At 36.9% G+C, this 23,007-nt stretch overlaps 1 protein-coding gene across 5 annotated transcripts in view; it reads right to left on the reverse strand.

Annotated features, from left to right (window-relative positions):
* Window positions 1-23,007, reverse strand: part of CERKL (ceramide kinase like) — a 119,308-nt gene that overhangs the window by 53,308 nt on the left and 42,993 nt on the right. For 4 of the 5 annotated variants that reach the window (XM_016950127.4, XM_016950128.3, XM_016950129.4 and 1 more), the window contains exon 2: window positions 12,832-13,074. The exons of the other annotated variant lie outside the window; for it this stretch is intronic. In XM_016950127.4, the coding sequence (XP_016805616.1) occupies window positions 12,832-13,074 (243 nt within the window). The remainder of the gene's footprint in view (window positions 1-12,831; window positions 13,075-23,007) is intronic. 5 annotated transcript variants of the gene reach the window in all.

Below are 23,007 nucleotides of genomic sequence, written 5' to 3' on the forward strand. Positions count from 1 at the left end.
TATGCACAAAGTTTACTGCAGCATTATTAGTAATTGCAGATACTAGAAACAGTCAAAATGTCCACACATGGGGAAGTGAATAAAATATGGTACAGACAACACAATGAAGTCTTATTCAGCTATTAAAAAATATAAGGAAGCTCTCTGTGACATGATATGGAGTGATTTCCAGTATACGCTGTTAAGTTTAAAAGGAAAGTGGCAAAGTACATACTGAATGTTACTTTCTGTGTAAAAAAAATATAAAAATTTAAAAAACATACATATATGAGGTAACTTTTCAAATAGGAATATAAGTAAGATAAACCAGAAACCAGTGCAATTGGTTACCTATAAGGGGTAAGAGAGATGAGGTGGAAATGATACAGGAAGGAGTGTTTTCTTCTTTTGGAAACATGTTAATGTCCTACATATTAAATATATATAATGAAATTAATGAAGATAGAGAGAAAAAAACTGAATATAGAAACAAAGCCAACTGTATTTCAAGTAAATAATATTACTATTATGAAAGGTGGAAAAAGCTAACCCAAATAATTTTTGAACACAATACTTGAAATATATACTTTCAGTCTAGGGGCCAAAAAAAGAGCTGCCAATAAATCTTGAACTCATTTCAGCAAGTTTATTTTTCTTAGTGGTTTGGCTGCCACTTTTCTCAAAGTAGTTTTTATACATCATACGATTGGGCAAATGGGCACATGCCTTGTTGTTGGGAGCCACAGTTCTTAATATGGAAGAAAGGATACACAAATAGAAAGGAGAGACACAGGGAAGAATCTTGTAGGATTGGATAGATCCTAGCAAGATCAATATAAACTCATGATTTCTAATAAATATGTCCTAACTCCGTCAGCTGCAAGAGTCTACAAGTTATGACCTCCTAACCACTAGGAGTATATTTAGCTCCCAGATCTTGGTTTCCCAATACTGTTCCCCACCAAAATGAACCAGAGTTTCTTAGAGAAATGGCTGATTCCTGGGCTGGGGCAAGGAAGGTGTGAGATAAACCTAGAATATTCTGTTGTGCCGAAAAGTGAGTTGTGCCAAACATTAGAGAGTTTTAAGAAGTTTCTTAAAATGTCTTCACCTCTATATCTCAAAGGAAACTCAATTTCAACTTGTATAAAGGGAAGACTTCTTTATCTTTCTCCCTCCCTACACCTTCTCCTTTATTTCAGTTCCAAGCACTTACATCCACCAGTACAAGAAATCTGAATCATCTTTCTCTTTCTCTCTCTTGACTCAGCTGATTTAATGTTATAAACATTTTAAATGTTTCTCTCATCTCCTGGGTCTGACAGCTCTAAAATTGCCAGATCAATTTCAACTGTTACTTACAGACATGTTAGCAACATGAGAATGGTATCAACTATATAATTAATATGAGCAAAGTTTATTGTTTTAACCAGAAGTCAAATATAGAGCAGTATTTTAGAACCAGCCCTCAGAGAACACAGATTACATAAGTATTAACTATAAAATATTTTATTGGCACCTATCACTTTTTGAGTATTTATATATTTGATGCCCAGTTACATATACAACCAAGGTAGGCATCATAAGGATAGCACAATCTGAATGGCATATCAAAGACAGCAACTAATGTACTTCACTGGATTTAAAATTAGATTCTCTCTGCAGCAACATTACAGGCTATGGAGTATGCCTCCTAACTTTTCAAGTGTCAGGAGAGCATGGTGGGTTAAGAACATGGACTGTGGGGACAGACTGCCTGAGTTTGAATCCCAATTTCACAACTTTATAGCTGCATGACCTTATCTGTAAAATGTAATCATAGTTTCTTCTCTCAGGGATGTTGTGAAAATTAACATCTGTTGGTAATGTGAAACACAATACATTCCATGACACACCAAGAAATCATGATGATGATGATGACGGTGATAATGATGAATTCTATTAGTATAATGGCAATCTCTCTCACCCTCTCCTCTGGAAAGACAATGCTTAATCTTGGTCTCAAAGGGCTAAAGAGTTTGGGGCTATGGATTCTATAGAAGCTCAATACATACCTGGAGAGCTATACAATAATAGTAAGAGTTACCCTTTATTGACTACCTGCTGCTTTGCATACATTACATATTTAAGCATCTCAGTAACCTAGCTAGATTGGCATTATCAACTTCCCTTTACAGATAGGAGACCATAGAAGACATAAAGACCCCAAGTAAGTGGTAAAGCTAGGAACCAAACCCAGATTATCCATATAAAAATTCTATCAGTCACAATGACTAATTGATTAATCTGAATGATGTATTTTCCATTCAAGTAAAAAGAGATAAATAGAGGACCCATCCATGCTATCTTGTGTGATCATCCTTCCCACATATCTGGTGGGACAAGGATAAGTAAGTCACCTCATTTCTGACAGATTTACTAATATCCGTGGTAAACAGTTTAAAGAGCTTCAAAATAAACATTTGTGGAGTTAGGACTTGAAAGTCTTTTGATTCTGTATGTACTGCAAAATGAAAATTTTTATTTTTGAAAAGATAGACAATTCAGAAGTATTTAAAGAATTACATCATTTTCCTTTTGGGAAAAAAAAAAAAAACTAAAACACCACTGGTAAAAGTTGGGCATTAGACTGCCTGGAGCTTACCTATTCTGCTCCAAACTTGGAGAACAGGAAAGTTCTGTTCCCTTAGATTTCAAAGGACCCTCTCTTTTGCCAATATAAAGGGTTCACAGCTTGATGGCTTTCCTTGCTAACCAAATTTATCAGTTTCTCATCTACAAATCCCTCAACCTGCATAGCCCATTGATGGACTCCTTTCCAGTGTTGCGACATTTTTAATATACTTGACAATAATATACTTAGTCCCAAATACACAGCATAGTCAGTTATACCCTGCCTTTCCAGAAAACACTACTTAAAAAAAAAATGTGTTTTTGAATCAGAAGGCCTGGATAGGAATCTTGTTCTACCACTTTATAAGCACCTTACCCAAAGCAAGTCAACCAATCTCTCAGAATGCTGATTCCTTAGCCATCTGTGAGGATTAAAAAATATTGACCACAATAAAAGTGCTGTGATAAGGATTAAATGAGTTGGTTTATAACAGAAGCAACTAGAATAATGCCTACCACATAATAGATAAGGAGTATACTCAGTTCACTTCACCAACATTTACTGAGCTAGGCACTGTGCCAAGTGTTAGAAATAAAAAATAAAATTTATTGAACACTTATTATATGTGAAACTCTGTTTCAAGTACTTACTAATCTCTGTGCTAAGAAGAGTTACAGTCTTCTTACAGTAAAAGTATCCCCTTTGTGAGCCCACAGTTAGCATTAAGTGATGATGTTTTCTATCAGAGTATCAGCAGTGCCAGGAACATATAAAAGAGTAAGTGCCTGGTTTGCTCAGGTACAGTTAGTTTTGCAGAGGATCACCCGGTTTGTATCAGACCTTGAACTTCAAACCAGATTTCACTAGGCAAACAAGAGATGGGGGGCATTCTAGACAGAGGGAAGTCCCTAGCTCTGTCACATAATTAGCAAGTGGGAAGGCACTGACACAAAAGAGAACACAGCTTGGCATCAGATGCTATGAAGGGCCCAGGAACCTGACCACACACACAGGCTTCGCTTTTGCCTATCTCTGCTCCTTCCATTGAAAAAATAACAAAGGTGTGAAACTAGTAAAAACAGAAAGTGAACTTTTTCAAAATATATAATTTTACACCTAATGTATTTTTTCAAAAAATATAGTAAAAAACGGTGCTTTTGCTTTAAAGATGATCGACAAGGAGAAAAAAATGGTTGATTTGAAAACTATTACCAGAATGCTTCAGCACATAGCCGCTGCAAATATCCATCTACCTGCCTCAAACAACAAATATATTCATACACAATTATAACAAAATTCCTGGAGTTACATATAATATCTGTATAAATACCACACAATTTTATTATCATTAATGATAGTCTAATGAATGCTGGGGGCTTAATGATTTGTTGCCTAATTTAAAATATTATGTATTTCCTATTTATTCATACTGTGAGAGTAGAACTTTATTACTTTTTCATCATTTATTTTCAGTGACAGAAAGTTATTAAGTGATAATCCATTATACTCTCATCTAAGGATTGAGTCAATGTTTTATCTAATTCTGTAGATTTACAGAATTTGTGTTTTGCTTAGGAAACACTGCTAAACATAAAGCCTGGTAATCTGTCACAAATCAGTGTGTTTGTATGTGTTTTTAAAATTCCTTTAAGTTAACAAAAAGAAATGTCTGCCATTTTTTTTTCATAGTGCACACCCAATTCAGGCCAAGACATTTGAGAAATCTCAATAATAGCAACAGTCATGAGGAAACTTTTTTAAGTATTGAGAAATTATGAATGCTGACCCTACGGGTTGCCCTGCTTCAAGAGTTTGGAGTTCTGAATCATCATGATTAGAAAAGAACACTAGAGCGGGACAACTTTCAAACAAGATGATATGGATACTTTCTAGCAGGTGTCTGAAGTCCTTGTTTTTACAGTAGAGTCTAAATCTACTATAAATCTAAACACAGTAAATAAAGTATACTTAATAGGTATTGTAGAGTAACTGATGACCTGCTAGAATGACACATCAGTTAAGGGTTCCTGCTCCAGATTCAGACATGTACAGATTTATTCCCAGCTCCTCCTCTACCATCTACTGGTTGTTTAACCTTGTTAACTGATTTTTACATTATGTAAGCCTTAGTTTTTTCATTTATAAACTAAGAGATGATAATGATAATAAAATTCACTTAATTATACTATTTTCTAAGTCATGCATTGTTTTCATTCTTCAAACCTCACAGCAAAACTCATAATTTTATTTCCCTTCTTACATGAAAACATATTTGTACTTCTTGATGCTATTATTATGAAGATTTAATGAGATAATTCATAAAAGTTGCTATCAAAAAATGGTACATACTAAATGCTTAATAAACATCAGCTATTATCATTAGGATTTACATTTTTATAATAATGACTTTAGTAAAGGAAGACATGTTAACTTATTTAACAGCATGAAAACTTAATTCAACATTTTACTGAAAATGTTTAGAGAATCTTCAATTAGAATTTTGAATATAATCACATAAGATCTGACAAAGTTTATCTAAATTGTTTCTCCGAAGAAGTTTTGTTACATAAAGCATAGTCAAAAGGGCTTCTTCCTAGCAAAAGAATTTGAAATATATCAGAAATAAGATGACAATGAATATACTTCTTAACTCCTATTCTCAGGATACTCTGTCAATGACTAAAGCAGAAATATAATTTTCTTGTATAAGACACCAATTACTTGTTTTTAGTATAATCATGACCAATTACATGTAAAAATATAACCCTCCCTTAGAATAAAAATGCCACCAGGGCCCGTGAGAAGCCCTAGGGAAGGCTGCCTGATGTTACTTATCCCAAGTATAAATAGAATGAATCATTTCTGAAGAGCTCATTGCTTTTAGCTGAAAGGGTAGAGGTTATGAGCTAGGGCTGTTGATGGACAAAGAGAAACACTGCAGGAACCTTTGCCATGTCTGTCAACCTTTTCCAAGCATCCCATAAACCAGTCATACAGTAAAACTCTTGGAAAATAAGTGAGAATTTTACATGAATCAGGAATGGGTATTGCTTAACTTTTAATAATATTTAATAAGAATATAGCATGTTCTGTCACCTATAATTAATCCCTGGAAAGGTTTCTTTGGTTAAGTGTGGCATTCAGGGTTCTACATAAGTTCATTCAATCAAACTGCGTTGATGAGATCTTGGCTATCCATGGTACTTGGTCCTGGCAACACATTAGAATCCCTGGAGAGACTTTTAAAGAAAGCCCATGCCTGGAACCCACTGAGACTTATTTTATCAGAACCTCTCAATCCTCGGACTCAGGAATAAGTCCTAAGAAGGATGAAATTCTAAAAAGTGATATTCATGTGTACATATGTCATAACATAAATGCTATCCTTTTTTAATAGCACCCTATTTATATTTTCAATTTCTCATTTTTGATCATTTTTCACATACTTATTTGACATTCTCTGCTTGCTTTATTATGTGGAGGTCCTGGCAGTCTAATGATAGTTTGTTATGTCTGCAGACTCCTACAATGAATTTTTCCCACCACTACTTACTAGAGTAGAAAGGGTTCAAATCTCAAACTAACATGCTATCAGTCCAAGATAAATAGTAGTTTTTCCTATTCTTTTATTGAGCAAATTTTACATAATGCCTATGTTTTCATACATTTATATTTTCAGTTACAATTCTGATAAAATTAGGAGTTTGGTTTAAAAAGATTTTCTTTTGTTAACAATCCTTTAAAGACTTAACCAGTGCCACTAGTCTTTCAGAATTTAATACAAACTAGTTTTTTTCTCCTTCTTTTTTCCAACATAGCTGACCACAGACCTTGGATGCCAGCTCTTCTTAGAAAGGAGATCAAAGTTACTGTCAAATGGACAAGTTTCTAATGGAAAACTGGGGAAAGAGAGCCAGGACCTTTTGGAGTGCCCATGGGAAGAAGCTGGGGTGCAGAAAGGAAAAGTAGCTAGAGTCTGGCAGAGATCAACCCCCAAAGAATTCAAGGCCCCACCCTTGTGACCCAGGGCAATGTTATTGGTGGTAATTTAGGAATTTCCCAGGGATAGAGAACTGGGTGGCCAGCTCCTGCAGGGGTTCCCATACTCCCCTCAGACCCAAACTGAGATGGTGGTCACCATATTGCTTGTGCACCAGTGGTGGGCCTCTGCTCTGCCCAGGGATTCTCCACCCTTGAGTCTCTGTAGCACCAGATCCCCTGCAAACATACCTCATAACCTGTTCTGACTTTGAAAAGCCCAGGGGGCCAGCAAGTTCCCAGGGAGCTATGGAACCTCTAAAGATCTAACCCCCCCAGTGTAGGCCACCTATAAGGGAGAGGGACACAACTTGCCAAAACCCCTTTGGGACAAAGGAAAGGTGGGCACAGTGCCAATCGCTAAAGGGGGCAACACCATGTCAAGGAACGGATATGGAGAGGGGGTCATCTGTGGCAATACCCTCCCACCCCACACACTGTTGAAGACGCAGCAGTGGTTCTTCCCACTGGGGGCCAGCACAGGTACTCGAAGAAAGAGTTTTTCATGGTTTTCAAGATGGCTCCACCCCTGCTGAAAGTGAGAATGCCACTTAGGCTTACATAAAGGGTGGGGCCCAACTCCCCATCCCTACACAGAGCAGCAGTGTCCCAGCAATGGAGGACATACAAGTCATGGAGTTGTCTGCCCTAGACTGGGGGAAGAGGCTCTGCCCCAAGACCATTTTGGTGGTTGCCTTCAGAGGGGCATATGCATAACCTACAGCCAGACTATGGCTGGGAACCCAAGGAAAAAATCTTTATGAACTGAAGGTCATGAGCCCTCTGATGGGGTATGATAGAAAAGCAGATCACATTCCTGCATGAGGAGCTAGTGCACCTCCCCCCATCTCCCCCCAACCAGCGACCCCAAAGGCCTCGGCACACACCAACACAATCTCTTCCTGTCACTCCCCTGTCAGGACAGGTGCTTCTACTGGACATCAGCCTAACTGAGGGCAAGCTGGTTCTTATTTTTTAAGTGCCACCTACTGGATTGCAGCCTGAACTGTACTATCAAATAAAAAGCCCACTACCAGAAAGGCTTAGCACTACTCCACAAAATAAGCTTCCTGAGACTTCTGCACCCTCAGCCCCACATGAGATAGAGTGTCAGCTCACAAATCCAATACACTGCTACAATAAGCAGCATCTAAGAAAGCTACCACGCCCAAGGAATCCATAAAGAGCCTTGGCCCCCTGAAAGCACCCAGAAACAAAGTCGAATGATCACACACAACATACACCATAGTCATACCCTCAAGGGAAAAAAAAAAAAGTTTAAGCCCCGCCCAACCAATAGGAAATTCAAAAATAAGAATCAACAGCTCCCTCAGATAAGAAGGAATCCGCCCAAGAACTCCAACACTACAAAAAGAGTGTCTTCATACCTCCAAAGAATTGCACTAGCTCTATAGCAATGGATCCTAACCAAGTTGAAAACTTTGAAATGACAGACTAAAAAAACAAAATATGTATTGCAAGAAACTCAGTGAGATCCAAGAGAAATTTAAAATCCATTTCAAATAAACCAGAAACACAATGCAGGATATGAAACATGAGATAGCCATATTAAGATAAAACCAAATAGAACTTTTGGAATTGAAAAATTAACTAAAGGGAACATCAAAATACACTTGGAAGCAGGCCAGGCATGGTGGCTCACACCTGTAATCACAGCACTTTGGGAGGCCAAGATGGGTAAATCACCTGAGTTCAGGAGTTCGAGACCAGCTCAGCCAACATGGCAAAACCTTGTCTCTACTAAAAAATACAAAAATTAGTCGGGGGTGGTGGCACTCACCCGTAATCCCAGCTACTCCAGAAGGTGAGGCAGGAGAATCGCTTGAACCCAGGAGGCAGAGGTTGCAGTGAGTCAAGATCATGCCACTGCACTCCAGCCTAGGCAACAGAGTGAGACTCCATCTCAAAACAAAACAAAACAACACTTGGAAGCTTTAACAACAGACTACACCAAGCAGAAGACAAGATTTCAGAGCTTGAAGACCACCTTTTCAAATTGACCCAGTTAGACAAACATAAAGAATCTGAAAAATGAACAAAGCCTTTGATAAATATGGGATTATGTAAAGCAACCAAACCTATGACTTACTGGCATTCTTGATGGAGAAGAGGAAGAAGTAAGCAATTTGGAAAACATATTTGAGGCAATAATTCAGGAAAATTTCCCTAATCTTGCCAGAGAGGTTAACATCCAGATACAAGAAATTCAGAAAACACCTGCAAGATACAAGATGACCATCCCCAAGGAATATAGTCCATCAGACTATGCAAGGACACCAAAGAAAAAATATGAAAGGCATCTAGAGAAAAGGGCCAAATTACCTATAAAGGAAATCCAATCAGACTAATAGAGGACTTCTCAGCAGAAACCTTACAAGCAAGAAGAGATCAGGGACCTACTTTTAGCCTCCTTAAAGAAAAAAAAAAAAATGCCAGCCAAGAATTTCATAATCTGCCAAACTAAGCTTCATAAATGAAGGAGAAATAAAGTCTTTCCCAGGCAAGCAAACACTAAGGGAATTTGTTACCACCACACCTGCCATACAAGAAATACTCCAAGGAGTTCTAAACATGGAAACAAAAGAACAATACTTGCTACCATATAAGCACACAAAAGTACAAAGCTCAGAGATCTTATAGAACAATTACACAATTCAAACTAGAAAGCAACTACCTAACAATACTCAAATATCAAAAGTATAGGAACAAAACCTCAAATATCAATATTAACTTAGAACATAAATGGCCTAAATGCTCCACTTAAAGGACATAAAGTGGCAAATTAGATTTTTTAAATGACCTAACCTTCTGCTGAATTCAAGAGACCCATCTCACATGTAATGACAACCATGGGCTCAAAGTGAAGGGATGGAGAAAGATCTAGCATGCAAATAGAAAATTAAAAAAGAACAGATGTTGCTATACTTGTATGAGAAGAAACAGACATTAAACCAACAACATCAAAAAGAGACAAAGGAGGGCATTATATAATTATAAAGGGTTCAATCCAACCAGAAGATTTAACTATCCTAAATAAATATGCACTCAATGTTGGAGCACCCAGGTTCATAAAACAAATACTACTAGACCTATGGGGAAAAAAAGCTATACAATAATAGTGGGGGACTTCAACACCCCACTCACAGCACCAGACAGATCACCATGGCAGAAAACTAACAAAGGTATACACTGGACTTAAATCAGACTCTTGACCAAATGGACCTGACAGACATCTACAGAATATTCCACCCAACAACACAAAATATACATTTTTCACATCTGTACATGGAACATTCTCTAAAATTGACCACATAGTCGTAAGTCACATCTCAGTAAGATAAAAAAAATCAAAATCATTGCAAGTGTCTTCTGAGGTCATAATGAAATAAAATTAGAAATGAAGAACAAGAGGAATTCTCAAAACGACACAAATACATGGAAACTAAACAATCTGCACCTGAATTCTGAAAAAACAAAATTAATGCATAAATCAAAAAAATTGAAACATGAAAATTGAAACACAACATACCAAAACCCCTGGGATAGGCACTTTAATGAATACCAGAACTACATGGACCTGCAATTGAAAGAAGATTCTTAAAGAAAAAACTTCTTGAGATATTAATTTTAAGAGAAGTGCCAGCCAGGTTTGGTGGCTAACACCTGTAATCCCAGCACTTTGGGAGGCCAAGGTGGGCAGATTACCTGAGCTCAGGAGTTCAAGACCAGCCTGGCCAACATGGCGAAACCCTATCTCTACTAATACAAAAATTAGCCAGGCGTAGTGGCGGGTGCCTGTAATCCCAGCTACTCGGGAGGCTGAGGCAGGGAGAATTGCTCAAACCCGGGAGGCAAAGGGTGCAGTGAGCCAAGATCACACCACTGCACTCCAGCCAGGGTAACAGAGTGAGACTCCATTCAAAAATAAATAAAAAATAAATAAAATTTTTTAAAAGTGCCAGTGTAACACAAGAATTGGTAGAGAGCTTTGGAGCCTCAACCATTCATTTGTGTCTGATGAAGATAGCCAAGAACTGTCTTTGTGGGGAGTAGGATAAGGAGTTGGCATCTCCTACAGGCCTCCCTGAGTCCACTTTGGTGCAGAGATGGAGCAGTAATGTATCAGTCAGTCTTGGTTAGGTTTCTTCACTCTCATTAGAGGATTTTAACAGTTTGTTTGTATGAGTTGATTTTAAAAGTAAATCTATTTGCTTTTAATCAGCAAAATCACTCTGTACTCCAAGACCATGCCAGAGAATGACTCCCTGAGTGCCTCCAGCTCTTATCAAAATCAAAGTTTCAAAAAGTAACATTTTCAGAGGATGGTAGACTAAAGGATATGTAGTTTATTCATCTCTGTAATTTGTCTAGATTTTAACCCTAGATCAAACAAAAACATCACTCATTAAGCTGAATAAATATTTGGACATTGTTTTTTGTTGTTGTTTTTGTTTTTGACAAGTCCCTCTACTCCTATAAAATTGCTTTTACTGAATTGAGCTTTGTTGTGATGTCCTCTGCTTCTTACTTTCTCTTGGTTTTATGGCTGAGATATATTGAGGAAGTTGCCTCTGTGTAGCCCTTCATAAGCCCCATGGGAGAAGAGTTCCTCAGACCTTAAGCGCAAGAAAGAGCTTTGACTCTCCTAATTAAATGACATATCCTTATTTTATAGACAAGACCATGCAAGTTTTATGTATTCCTGGTCATGTTAATCAATTTACTTCCACTGAAATTATTAATTTTCATTTTTATTTTTACTTTTTAAATCACTTGACATAAATTTCAAATAACACTGTAAAGGATTCACTATTAAAGTGCTTTTATTTAATTATACATATTCTCTATGTTTCCAGAGAGATAAACTAAACTACAGCCTCTGTGGGTTCTTGTCTTCTTGAAATAACCAAGTCTTCTTGGAAGTCCCAAAGGGGCTAGCAGGGAAGCATGGAGCCACTTAGTAAGAGGGTCTTCCAATTTTAATGTAATGTCACTTCAGCTCATCTCGCGTGAGCATAGCTTTATTGGCTGGCTGCCTTTGATCAACTTGGGTCCTCATGGTTTTCTTGATCAATGATGCTGGAACTGGAAATTTCTAACATGCCTCTGTGACTGCTCTTTGTCTAGCACCCATTTCTATCCTGTGCCATCTAACCCTAAACTGTGCCATCAACTATACAAGCTGCCTCTACTCTGATCTGATTGATGCAGCAAACAAGAAGAAATGAATTAACAGAAAAACAAGCAAGATTCATAAATCTAAGACAAAAAAAAATCCTAAGATCATATTTTAACTAGATAACTTCTAGAAATCCAAATTGCATTATATTTGTACTTATGAATTTTATTTAGTATGCAAAATATGAAAATGTCATTTAGAAATTTCAGATACACTGAATTCATTAAGAGATATATCCTAATAAACATGTTCTCTTTTCTCTGGAAATTAACCTTTAGAAAAAGCTACTGTGAAATAGGTAATTCTCAATTACCAGAGTATAAAGCATGGCCTCTTAAGATTATTCAAAAAATTCTTATTTTCAGGCCACAGAGTACAAATACACCCTTGCCATCAAGGTGTGAGTGGAAGGAAAATACATTCTTATATAGTTCAAAAAAGACATTAATAGAAAAATAAATACGCTTCTAAAAACAACTCTCAGGTGAACTAAATTATTTAAGTATTTTATTTCAGATTATTGAAGCTTCTTCATGAAAATAGTCATTCAAGAGTTACTTCCTAACTCATTCTATGAGGCCAGTATTACCCTGATGCCAAAGTCAGACAAACAGTACAGAAAAACTACAGAACAATATGTTTTATGAATATTGATGCAAACATCCTCAACAAAATATTAACAAACCAAATTCAATAGCATCTTTAAAAGATTATACACCATGGCCATTGGTGAGTTATTCCTGGAATGCAAGGATGTTAAACATATGAAAATCAATTAATATAAGATACCACATTAACAGGATGTAGGGAAAATTATGATTATCTCAATTAATGTAGAAAAAGTATTTAACAAATTTCAACACTTTCTCATGACAAAAACTAGGAACAGAAGGAAACTATCTCAACATCACTAAAGTTGTTTTTACTCAAAACATGTCTAGATTAATCATGTATATCAAGGAAACTGGGCTGATTAAAATTTCCCATGAGGAGTACTTACCTGCCAATATTTTCTTGAACTGTCTAAACCATATGTCACAGTGGTCTTCACTTAAATTAATAAGATCAAGTGTAGAATTCTTTAGTTTATTTTGTTCCTTTTTCAAGCAGATGAAGAGTGTGATACCTAATAAAGTACCACTTCTCTGCTGTTTAACAGAACAACGCCGTTTCAGTTTCACAGAGAATATGTCTTTGAGTTCAATAAATTCTTCTTTACATAGCAAGTCATACTTAGAATCACCTGAAAAAAATTGAATTTTCCAATTAAGACCATTGTGTTTCATAGAGGGGAACAACAGACACTGGGGCTTACCAGAGGGTAGAAAGTGAGCGAAGGGAGAGGATCAAGAAAAGTAACTAATGGGTACTGGGCTTAATACCTGGGTGATGAAATAATCTGTACAACAAACCCCCATGACACAAATGTACCTATATAACAAACCTGCACATGTACCCCAGAACCTAAAAGTTAAACAATAAAATGAATTACTAGTAAGAAATAAAAATTGTGACCATATCTTAAATGTATGAATAATAGTTAAAACCAAAAAAATTCATCATTTGTAATTTTATGGATTGCCCTTTATGCCAGTCCCTACATGAGATGGAAAGAGGAAGAAAAGAAAAATTGGGTTTGTCAAGAATTAGATTAAAAATAGAATAAATGGAAGAGAGTCCCTGCCACACAGGCCTACAACATTCGACATCTGAGGATAGTCAATGTATGAAGAATTCCAAGAACATAAACAAAGCGACATTTTAGTAATAAATTGGTGTCACATAAGGAGCTCTTTGGTACTAAGGATAGAGTAAAGTAACAGAAAAAATAGAATTCACTAACAGAAGTGACTTTATGACAAATTGTTGAAGGCAGCCTTAACGAAAAGGAAATATACATTCCCATTAAAGTAACACATGCAAAGAGGAAGCAGAAGTACAATTATTGTGAGTAGGAAACATTATAAACTCTGTGAATCTAGGAGGAAATAGCCCCCTGAATTTAACCGTAATCAGACTTAAAAAAAAATAGTGGCATAAAATTTCCATGACTTATCTTTAAACCATAGGTCAGAAAATAATTATTGTGGAAAAGACCATTTCAATTGACTCTCAAAGTAGAAGTGTTTTAGACCTTAAAAAAAGACTTCCAAAACTTCTGCTTTGGCCAATGTGGAATAATAAGAAACTAGTTTTACCTTTCACCTAAAACTACAAAAGCACACAAGATACGTGAAACAGTAGTTTTCAGACATTGGACATCAGGTAACACAGGACAGTGAAGCCGAAGAGGAGGAAAACAAAGTGGACCCTACGACTGCCCCAACCTATTGCCTGCAGAGAATCTCCAGGTCACAGGGCAGATACAGGAATCCTGGTGGGGCCTGGTGATCTCCCTGAGTTAAGGAGAACTGGGGGCTCAGGAAGGCTAAGGGGACTAGAGTTCACTGTGCAATTTACTACAGAAGAGAAAGCTGAACAGTGAACACTGTAGATTTGCAGAGGTCCCCTTGAGACTTTAGCTGAAAGTATTGATCAGCAGATGTACAAAGCCAGATAAGAACTACTAGAAGAATTAACAGAACGATGCTTAGAGATGACACAGGTATTCCTACCAGCCGAAGTGGAAAAACATGGAAATTCATATGACATTATGGTAAGTATTTAGAAGAGTATTGGTCCTTAGTGAGCTGACTAAAGACTGCTGTGATTCCACCTAACAAAACTTAAAAGCAAGCCTCTCAAAAGGATGTCACTTTTTCCAGGTAACTTAACTACATCCTAGAACAATGCCAAAAAAATATTTACAGGAATAGAAAAAAAATTCAGCCATCCTGCACAGTAAAATTCACAATATCACTCATCTAATCCAAAATCACTAGACAAGCAAAGAAGCAGAAAACATATGAACCAAAATAGGAGAAAAAGTAATCAGTAGAAATACATGCAGAAATGACTCGAGTGCTAAAAGTAACAGAAAGCAGAGACCTTCTCTCAGCTTTTTAGCCCTTGAAGTATGAACAATGTTATCCTCCAGTTGGAGTGAGGATGTTCATATGCTCACTAAGAAGTTCCTTGCTTGTATTCTCAGGGGCATTTTTGGCCTCTCCCAACTATTCTGCAAGCTATAGTCTGATTGCTCACAAAGTATAAATACCACTAAAAAAAAGAAAGCATGGAAGGAATGAAAGAAGAGAGAAGGCAAGTAAAAGGGAGATTAAAAAAAGGAAGAGTGAAAAAGAAAGAGAAAGAGAGAAAGAAAAAGACAGAAGGAAAGGAAAGGCAAGACAGAGAGAAGGGGACAAGGAGAAGGGGACAGACGGAGAGGAGGGAAGACAGGAAGGAAAGAAGAAAAAGGAAAGAAAGGAAAGGAAAGACAGGAAGGAAGGAAGGGAGGATGGAAGACAAGGAGGAAGGAAGACAAGGAGGAAGGAAGACAAGGAGGAAGACAGGGAGTGGGGGGTGGGAGGAAGACAGGGAGGGAGGGGGAGGGGGACAGAGAAGGAGGGGGAAGGTTGGGAGGGGTGAGGGAGAGGAGGGGGAGGGAGAGGAGGAGGAGGGGAGAGGAGGGGGAGGGGAGGGGAGAGGAGGGGGAGGGGAGGGGAGAGGAGGGGGAGGGGAGGGGAGAGGAGGGGGAGGGGAGGGGAGAGGAGGGGGAGGGGAGGGGAGAGGAGAGGAGGGGGAGGGGAGGGGAGAGGAGGGGGAGGGGAGCGGGGAGGAGAGGGTAGGGGAGAAGGGGGAGGGTAGGGAAGAGGGAACGGAAAGGCCTTTTTCTCAATTATTGTGGTCATGGGATAGGGTAACACTAAACATTTTTTAGGCCTTCTATTTCTTAGAAGGCTCAAGTTTCAGTTCTTCTCCTGGTCCATTTCTACAGTCACCCAGTGACCTAAAACTCAACACCCTCAAAGTATCAATTCAACAGGCTCTTTTTCTTTCAGGTATCAGAAAACCAACCAATCATTACTATTACTAAAATCACCACTTAATCAGAGTAAAAGTATTTTAGTGAAATGCTCTGTGTGTCTTTATAAAATGAATGGTTTGTCCTGTCCCGGTCAGTAAATACTAATTGATTAACCCTCATCAGTAAGACTGACTTTTCTCTAGAACATCAATTCCCAAACTCTTTAGTCTCAGGCCCCACTGTGCACCGTTAAAGACTGAGGGCTGCAAATAACTTTGGTTTATGTAGGTTATATCTATCTATAATTATTGTATTCAAAATTAAAACCAAGCATTTTTAAAGGACAAAAATGCAAAGCACAAAGCACACACTCCATTAGGGCAAGGCTATCGCCACATATCCCATAGCTTCTGGAAAACTCCACCTTATCCTTGGAGAGAAGGAGAGTGAAATACATTCTTAGCAATATTATAAAAACAGTTGTGACCTCACCAACCCTGAGAGTCCCTGGACCGCACTTTGAAAATGCTACTTTAACACATTTTAGATTGCTTGTTCCCCTTGATCATATTATGAAGTTATAGCCTTTTACAAATTCAACATTCCAATTAACTAAAATTCTTGTCTCCATTTTAACACTCATGCTTGTCACAGACTGAACAGTGAGAGTCCCTTCAATCTAACTCCTTTGTTACGAACTATAGATGTTTTTGAAAACAGCCCTTCTCTTATAAAAACAGTGATTCAAGCTCATCTGGATTCCCCAAGAAGTCCTGGTTCCCTTAAGAAGAATATATTAGAAACAAAAAGCTGGATAGTATATGCAAAGGAAACCAAACTCAGTCACAGCAAATCATTGGTGGTACACTTGCATCTGGTCAGCATATTACCAGTCATTTGCACCTGTTGAGCAAGTAGGCTTATGGCCAGGGTCCCCAAAATGCTTGGGAGAGACCAGGGAAGTCTTGCACCCTTCCTCTACCCTCAAGAATGAAAGCAAGCAGGCTTACCAAAGGTCCTGAAAAATCCTCACCCTATGATGGACTACATGGGAAATACTGTCCTGTGAAGTTTAAGGAAGCTTGTCTTCCACACGGGGGTGTTACTGGGTGTCCGCTTCACATAGGTGAATGCATATAGATAAGATGTATCTCTTACCCACCTTAAAAAAACTTGTAGGCTTGGTTATATTTGTGGGTATTTTCCAAAAATCAGCTAGTCAAACAATTAATACAACTGAATATCTTTTCATTTCTTTTTCTTTAAGACACAGAGTCTTCTTATGTTTGCCCAGTCTAGAGTGGAGTAGTTATTCACAGGTGTGACTGTGGTGCACTACAGCCCTGAACTCCTGGGCTCAAGTGATCCTCCTGCCTCAGCCTCCCTGGTAACTGGGACCACAGGTGTGCATCATCACACCCAGCTCACTTTTTTTTTTTTTAAGAGTTGCCTCTACACATGCTTTGCCTTATTCTAAATGGTTGTCTATTTTTTTCTTACCAATCTTTAAAGTACTTGAAATAATCTTGAAATTAGTCCCTTATTATATAGGTTGCAAATAACTTCTTCTAGACTAATTTTATAATATTAGTTATTCTCTTGTATCACATATAAATTTAGAGTCTCTTTTTATGTAGTCAAACCTAGAACAATAAGAGCACAAAGGAAGGAAGCTGGGGGATGGAGCCGGGTGGAGGGGGACAAACAGCCACTGAGGGAAAGAAAAAATGAAAGTAATGAAATAAACTCTTTTCACTTTTCATTGAAGTCCTGTACTTCAGTCTGAATTTAACATGTTTGTGCTTTACTTAACAACTCAATGACTATTCCAATGTAAAATATCTTGTAAATTGCAAATTTAAAGATACTAAACCAAAAGCCAACATCACACTTACTGAAATCCAGAAGGATTTCCAAAAACGGGGCAAGAATACCTATTATTACTCATAGCATTCAATTATTCTAGGCATTCTAGTCAATATATAAGGAAAGTGAAATAAAAGACAGTAATTGATGGATTTAAGGGGAAAGGAGGAGTTGAAACTAACTATTTAAAGATGTTATCATAATTTTTTTTGTAAAATCCAAAATAATAAACTTAATGCCATTAGGCCTAATAAAAAATATGGAGTGAGGAAGCTGGCTACAAATATGTCTACACCCAAGAAGAAGGTATAATGGAGATAAAAAAAAATTCCCATATCAATTAGCATATTATATCTAGGAATAAACTTAGCAAAATGATTCTAGACTCGTGTGGGATAAAGAGCCATTCAAAATCTACTGAGAGACAAAGGATTGAATAAGTGGAGATACAACAAGTTCCAAGATTACATATTTTCCATGCCAGTATTCTCTTTATTTTCTTTTATTATTATACTTTAAGTTTTAGGGTACATGTGCACATTGTGCAGGTTAGTTACATATGTATACATGTGCCATGCTGGTGTGCTGCACCCACTAACTCGTCATCTAGCATTAGGTATATCTCCCAATGCTATCCCTCCCCCCTCCCCCCACCCCAAGTAACTACTTATAATAGAACTTCAATCAAAATCTCTGTGGTATTTTTTGATGTAAGGAATGGACAAGGAATCTCATAAAATATTTGAAAATTCTCTTGGAATAAATATATTACAGTAAGAAAATGTTTTAAAAGCAATGAGGGGGCCAGGGGCAGTGGCTCACACCTGTAATCCTAGCACTTTGGGAAGCCGAGAAGGGCAGATCACCTGAGATCAGAAGTTCGAGACCAGCCTGGCCACCATGGCGAAACCCTGTCTCTACTTAAAAAAAAAAAAAAAAAAATTAGCCAGGTGTAGTGGCACACACCTGTAATCCCAGCTACTCAAGAGGTTGAGGCAGGAGAATCCCTTGAACCCAGGAGGCGGAGGTTGCAGTGAGCCAAGTTCATGCCACTGCACTCCAGCCTGGGTGATTGAGTGAAACTCTGTCTCTAAATAAATAAATAAATAAATAAATAAATGAAGTAATGAGGGGGAGTACACACCCTATCAGGTATATTTGGTAAAGCTATTACAATAGAAGTATCTAGGAATAGAGAAATGAATAGATCAGGAAACAATTACACATTTAAAAATTCACTGATGTGATAACGGTGGCATCTAAGCGCCGCTAGACATAGCAAAGGATGATTTAGAACTGACTAATCTTTTGTAAAGAAAAATAGGGCCCTATTTCATAATATACACCAATATTTGTAGATTAGAAATTTACGTAACCTTAAATAGAAAAGCCCTAAGACACAAAGGAAGACAGAGATCAATATATTTAACATTAAAATTATTGAATACCTAATAAAGACCTCTAAAGTCCTAAAGACTCATAAAAAGTCATAAGCAAAGGCCAAATGGACAGAAATATTTGCAACATATGACAGTTACATAATCTATTTAATCAAGAAAAACACTTTAATGGTAAAGTGCATAAAAGACCCAAGCAGGCATTTCACAAAAGAAGAAATGCAGATTGACCAATGAACACATGAAAAAGTTCAATCTAATTAGTAATCAAAGAAATGCAAATTAAAACAACAAGATACCACTTTTTGCCTTTTAGATTGGCACAAGATCAAAAATAATGCTAAATGATGGTGCAACTAAAGGGAAATAGCCCCAGTGCTGGTGGGAATGCAAAAATGGTAATTGCTGGAGAACAAGTTGGGAATATGTATCAAAAGACTTTAAAATGTTAATTGCACTAATATTTATAATAACAAAAATATCTGAAGCAATATTCATGCTCTTCAATAGGAGAATGGTTGAATAAATCATAGTCATCTTCTGCAGCTCATAAATGAGTAAGTGAAATCTCTGTATTCTGGTCTGGAAAGACATTCATGCTAAGAGGTATGAAAAAGTAGAATAAAAGCAAGTTACAAAGTAATCTGAGGGATCTGATCCTGTTCTTATTAAAGGAGATAAAAAGAAATCCCAGTGGAAAACACACAACAAATTTAACACTGGTTACCTATTAAATATGCAATATGAGGTATGAAATATGAGACTAATCTTTTCTTATGAAGCTCCATAATTTTCCTTTCTTGTAATCAGAATTATAATTATTTTTAATGTGGAAAAGGAAAATTCTTTAAAATATACCTGGTTTTGATCCAGCAATTTACTTCCAGGAATTTACTCTAAGGGAATAAATATGCACAATTTAGCTAAAAGAATACTTATCCAGGCCAGATGTGGTGGCTCACGGCCTGTAATCCCAGCACTTTGGGAGGCTGAGGTGGGCGGATCACAGGGTCAGGAGTTTGAGACCAGCCTGACCAACATGCTGAAATCCCATCTCTACTAAAAATACAAAAATGAGCCAGGCATGATGGTGTGCACCTGTAATCCCAGCTACTCAGGAGGTGGAGGCAGGAGAATCGCTTGAACCCAGGAGGCGGAGGTTGCAGTGAGCCAAGATCACACCATTGCACTTCAGCCTGGGCAACAGAGTGAAACTCCATCTCAAAAAAATAATAATAATAAATAAAAATACTTACTTACCCAAGCATTATTTGAGTGAAACTTGGAAACAACCTAAATGTACAATAATGGAGTATTGGTTCTGTTAAAAAAAAAAGTATATTCATATAACAGAAGGCTACTCAGCTATTAAAATGTAGAGGTCAGTGTAGTGGCTAATGCCTGTGATCGCAGTGTTTTGGGAGGCTGAGGCAGGAGGATCACTTGAGCCCAGGAGTTTGAGACCAGCCTGGGAAACATAGTGAGACCTCATCTCTACAAAAAAATAAAAAATAAACAAACAAACAAAATAAACCAAATAAGCTGGGCATGGTGGTGCTTTCCTGTGGTCCCAGCTACTCAGGAGGCTGAGGTAGGAGGATTCCTTTAGCCCAGGACGTCCAGCCTCCAGTGAGCTGAGATCACACTACTGCACTCAAGCCTGGGCAACACAGTGAGACCCTGTCTCAAAAGTAAGTAAAATGCAGGGCTGACTAGAAAGATGTTCAAAATAGTACAGCACATTTCCATTACTGTTTTGTATATATTTATAGAATACATATGTGTAATGCTTTCATATGCATGTAAGTATGAATATGCATATGAAAATTTGAATGGTAATGACACTGTAGTTTGCTTATATAAATGTCTAATTTGTCTTCAGTGAAAATATTTCTGTGATCGATTGAAAAAAAGATTGTTTCACTTGCTTATCCTAAAATAGTTTGATTAGTTTAAATTTAAAAATTTCCATTCCCTAAAAAATAAGGGTAGCTAATAATGAACACGTGTTACACACCAAACACTGTTCTCTGTACTTCATTTGTATTATCTAATTTAATCTCTACAACAAAAACTAGATGCTTTTTCCTAAAAGAGAAGAAACTGAAGACGGAATGTAAGTAACTTGTCTGTGGTCATACATCTGGTAGGAACAGATCTAAGATTTGAATCCAAGCATTTTGGATGATTTTTACTACAGCTCGTTAACAACAGACCCATGTAAAGACCTTCTTCAAGGAAACAATCACTAACCCTCTCATCTGTTTTGTTTTTTATTAAGGTATAAATTACCAACAAAAATTACAGATTTGTAAGGGCATAATTCCATGAGTTTTTTTAAGTATATGCACTCACATAACCACTATCCCAATAAAGATATAGAATTTTCCCACTATTATAGAAAGCTCCCTCATACCACTCTCTAGTTATTCCCTCAGGACCATGATTTTGATTTTTACTATAGCTAAGTTTTGCCTTTTCTAGAACTTCATATAAATGTAACCATAAAGTATGTGCTTCTTTGTATCTGGTTTATTTTACTCAACTTTAAGGTTTTTAGATTTATCCACAGTGTTCTCATACTTAATTGGATTAATAAGTGTCAAGAAATTATACATATTAAATATTATAAGATTAATAATGGACTTTTAAAAAAAACTAATGTATGACTCTCCTTGGAGGACTTATTGGTCCCATCTTCCTCAATCTCCAACCACTTGCTAATTTTTTCTTCCAAATTATTTTTTAATTACAACTTTATTTTTTGCTGTTTTATTACAGTATAATTGACCAATGAAAATCATATATATTTATGTATATATTACAATATAATTGACCACTAAAAATTGTATCTATGCTGTATAAGATATTATAAAGAAAAAGCAGTATTTTTCTGATTCATATGGAAAATGAAATGAAGTACAAGATCAGTACCATACACGTTTACAATGTGAAATGATTAAAATCAAGCTAAGTAACATATTCATTACCTCACACCTTTTTTTGGTGTGTTGTAAGAACATTTAAGACGTAGTCTCTTAGTGATTTTCAGGTATTAGCAATTTTCAAGTATACATTATTAGCCATAGTCACAATGCTATACAATAGATCCAGAACTTACTCATTCTGTCTAACTGAAATTTTATACCTTTAACCATCAACCCCTTGCTTCCCCTCCCCCAGCTCTTGACAACCGCAATTGTACTCTCTGCTTCTATAAGTTTGACTTTTTTGGATTCCACATATAAGTGAGATCATCTGTTTTTAAATCTAGCCAAATTTAAAACAGTAGGTGAACCACAGTTCTGCCTGCAGTCCTTAGGAAAACAGCAAGACAGCATATGTATAAATTAACTGAAGAGTATTTCATCAGAAACTGGGGCTGCCTTCAAGGAGATGCGAGGTTAGACTGCAGCAACCAGGAGGACCCAACAGTGAAAATTCTGAAAATCCTTGTAAGGATCTGAGCAGTATTTCCTGCTTTTCCAGCTCAAGCTTCCAATCTCTACTCCTGCATTTGTGTACAGATCAAAATCTGAGGTTTTCACATGAATGGTCTTTTTGCCAATGTTACAAGAAGAAATTAAAAAGAAAAACTATAGGCTTAGAGGAAATTAAAAAGAAAAACTATAGGCTTAGAAGAAATATTTAGTTCTTATTTGAAATTAGTAATTTGTGAATTCTTTTACAAATGTATAATAATAGACAAATGTTCTTCAGCACTCCATTTTTCACAACAGTGAAACACTGTAAATCTCTCAGGTGTCAATATCTCACATAGAAAATCTGATCTATTACTCATTTTGGCAATATTAACCATTTATGCTACATGAATAAATGTGACCAGTTCTAATCACAAGAGTCACTTGATTTTGCATATAACTAGTTCCTAACATATATGAACGTGTGTATAATATTAGTTTTAAGGAAAATTGTTTTCTCACTCTGAATATAGTCTTTGGGAATAAAACTTGTTAGTATTCTATAAACAAGCTTAAAATGTTTT

Source organism: Pan troglodytes, chromosome 13 (genome assembly GCF_028858775.2).
Source record: "Pan troglodytes isolate AG18354 chromosome 13, NHGRI_mPanTro3-v2.0_pri, whole genome shotgun sequence".
In the NCBI taxonomy this organism is placed as follows: domain Eukaryota; kingdom Metazoa; phylum Chordata; class Mammalia; order Primates; family Hominidae; genus Pan; species Pan troglodytes.